This window comes from Rhagoletis zephyria, unplaced genomic scaffold (assembly GCF_001687245.7).
Source record: "Rhagoletis zephyria isolate East Lansing unplaced genomic scaffold, Rhagoletis_zephyria_1.1 Rzeph_scaffold_21904, whole genome shotgun sequence".
NCBI classification, from domain to species: domain Eukaryota; kingdom Metazoa; phylum Arthropoda; class Insecta; order Diptera; family Tephritidae; genus Rhagoletis; species Rhagoletis zephyria.
The window spans coordinates 4,509-7,170 of NW_016178962.1; the positions used below are offsets into that span (position 1 = coordinate 4,509).

At 42.2% G+C, this 2,662-nt stretch overlaps 1 protein-coding gene across 1 annotated transcript; it reads left to right on the forward strand.

The window, feature by feature from the left end:
• Window positions 1-376: 376 nt before the first annotated feature.
• On the forward strand, window positions 377-1,769 carry LOC108381254 (myosin-G heavy chain-like; the record flags this gene model as incomplete). Its single annotated transcript, XM_017637673.1, has 2 exons — window positions 377-1,496; window positions 1,575-1,769. Coding segments are annotated over exons 1-2 (1,315 nt in total), but the record flags the coding sequence as incomplete, so codon positions are not given.
• Window positions 1,770-2,662: the final 893 nt, after the last annotated feature.

Below are 2,662 nucleotides of genomic sequence, written 5' to 3' on the forward strand. Positions count from 1 at the left end.
AAATAATAAAGCCTAAGAAAAAAATAAAAAACAAAACAAAACAAAAAAAAGCAGCACAGATAATCACAAAGCATCTGCATCACAAAATAGCAGTGTAACAAAAAAATCCACAAACAATAGCAAAAAAGAACTGAGCAACCGCTGTGCGCCCATTCAAAATAGTGACCTCGAAAGCTGCCATTGACGCAAAGCATCACAAGCCGGCAGCACTACGAATACCAAGTACACTGAAGTGACTGAAGGCTTTCACACCAACACCACCAGCAGAACTGTGCCGCGCGACGCGTGCCCCAAAATGTATTTCCGACGTTGTTGGCATTGGCGCTGTTATTCTAGCTATGCTGCGGTTTGGCTATTTTTGCTGACATTTCTCAGTATGCAGCAGCATCGCCTACATGGTGATGGCTGCTCGGGGGCAACACTGTACGCTGCACAACAACAAAACATTCAAATATTCCAAAATCGTACGCCACAAAGGCAGCTGCAAGCGGGCAATGATTGCAGTGTGGAACAGCAACAGCCGGTGGAAAGTGATGCAATAAAAAAAGCTATTACAAGTTGTACAGTGACAGTGATGACTACTACCCAGCGGCAAGTGGTGGGCGATGTGGTGACAGAAAGTGCAGCCGGAATGCCTACACAATCAGACAAGCAGCAGGAAATGCCAGCCGCCCCGCCGACGTCGACGGAAGCTGACAGCGAAAGTGTTGGACGCCTGGCGGCAGAGGATAACAGCGAAGTGCCAATCAGTAAGCCCAGCGCGGATATCAATGGGTCACATTCGAAATATTCGTACACGAACGTCACTGGAGCACTGGAGACAGGAAGCATTGAGCAAAGTAAAGATAATGCTACTAAAAGCTTCACCAACACAGTCAAAGCAAGAACGAGTAGAATGCGAAGAATGCGAAAAGTAGCGGCGCTGAAAATGGAATTGACCACAGCGACGACCCCAATTCCGTTTGCTAACGCTTCCATTACCACGGCAACGGTTAGCCTTGGCGGCAAGCAGTTGAATGCGAAAAATTTAAAACACTCCAAGAATCTCATCAACTCCGAGCATTTGGCGTACGATTTTAAAGCGAATGTAGCAAAATTATTTGCAAATGATGCAGCTGTTGAATCGGCAGCTAAAAACAGTAGCAATGAGGGTTTCGAAACTAATATTCGTAGTAGTGAAATGCTGGGCAAAATAGAGCGTGAAGTCGGCCGCAGCAGTGGCAGTAGTAACAACGAAAGCAATGGCCTAAATAACAACAAGCAAACTCTGAACAATGTAGGCAACAACAACAATAGCAACAGAAAGAATACTAATAACAACCACATTGAAATTAATTACAATGGCAACAAACTCAATCCTGTCGAGCAGTCGCTTCCTTCGAGTACCGGCATTGCCGAGAGTGCTGAGGCTGCTGTTATGGCTGCTACTGTTGAGGTTGCCTTAAGTTCTAATTTTGCTGATGACACTTCAGTTCAACTAGCAGCTGTGGGAGCCAGTAATACTAGCAATAATAATAACAATAATGGCAACAAGCACAACAACAACAACAACACTCGTAATAAATACAATAAAGTGTTGCACACAAATGAGCGGCGTCACATTGTGCCCGAGAAACTACAATACACCAAAGAGATAAACATCAAACAGGGACGCCTAATGGGCATCACTCGTAATTTTCATTCGTCGACAGGTTTACGTGACGTTGATCAATATCTGGGCTTGCCATATGCGGAGGCGCCGGTAGGAAGTCGTCGCTTTATGCCACCAGGTGAGTGAAAATTTACAAAACAAAAAAAAACATCTATGCAAATAAGTATTTGCCATTTCAAGTATAAATAAGATAAGGGTTGTTCAACAATGATGTTCGGTATTTCTGTTACTAAATTAAAACAGGTTCTATTATAATGAAAATACTAAGAGAAAAAGCGACTTTTTTCATGTAAAACCTCTACGGTTTCGGTAGAGAAGATTTTGACTATAAGCACGTAATCCACTTGGAACTTTAAGTTTTGAATTTTTTTATATACATTTGGCATTTTACGATATTTTTACTTATCCTAGTACACCCTCAATTGTGGTTTTCCTTAGTTGTCTAAGCAAAAAAAAGATAAGGTAAGAACAAGAGATACTACGACGTGAAAGGTATTTTGCATCTTTAAAGATTAACCCTAACCCAGACTATTCCCAAGACACCCTCGGGATCCCTAATACATCCTAAACCCGATTATCAACAGGTTCCTTATTTTTAAGGGTTTAAAATTTGGAGCTTTGAAATTAATCAATCTTTGTGTAGCCTCGTTCTTAACGCAGAGCCGGCAATACGAACTTTTGATAACACCTATTCAGTGCAGATGCAATCATAGTTGGTTGTGACCCAGTTAGGTACCCGGAGAATAGCCTGATGCCTTTTCTGTTTAGTTGAACAATATAATATCTGATCTATTGGAAGGGTAACGAAAGAGCTTAGCCTATCTAAGACTCACTCAGTTATTATGGTTCTCGGAGAGGACCAACTAAGACCACCAGACTGATACTGATACCTTTTCTAGGTTTAATTTTGCGCATTTTAGAATTGCAAAAACTTTAGCCTAGAACACTATGGGCCACCTGCCCAAGGAAATTGGTAGTCTGCTGCCGTGTCCATACACACCTGCACCTGAT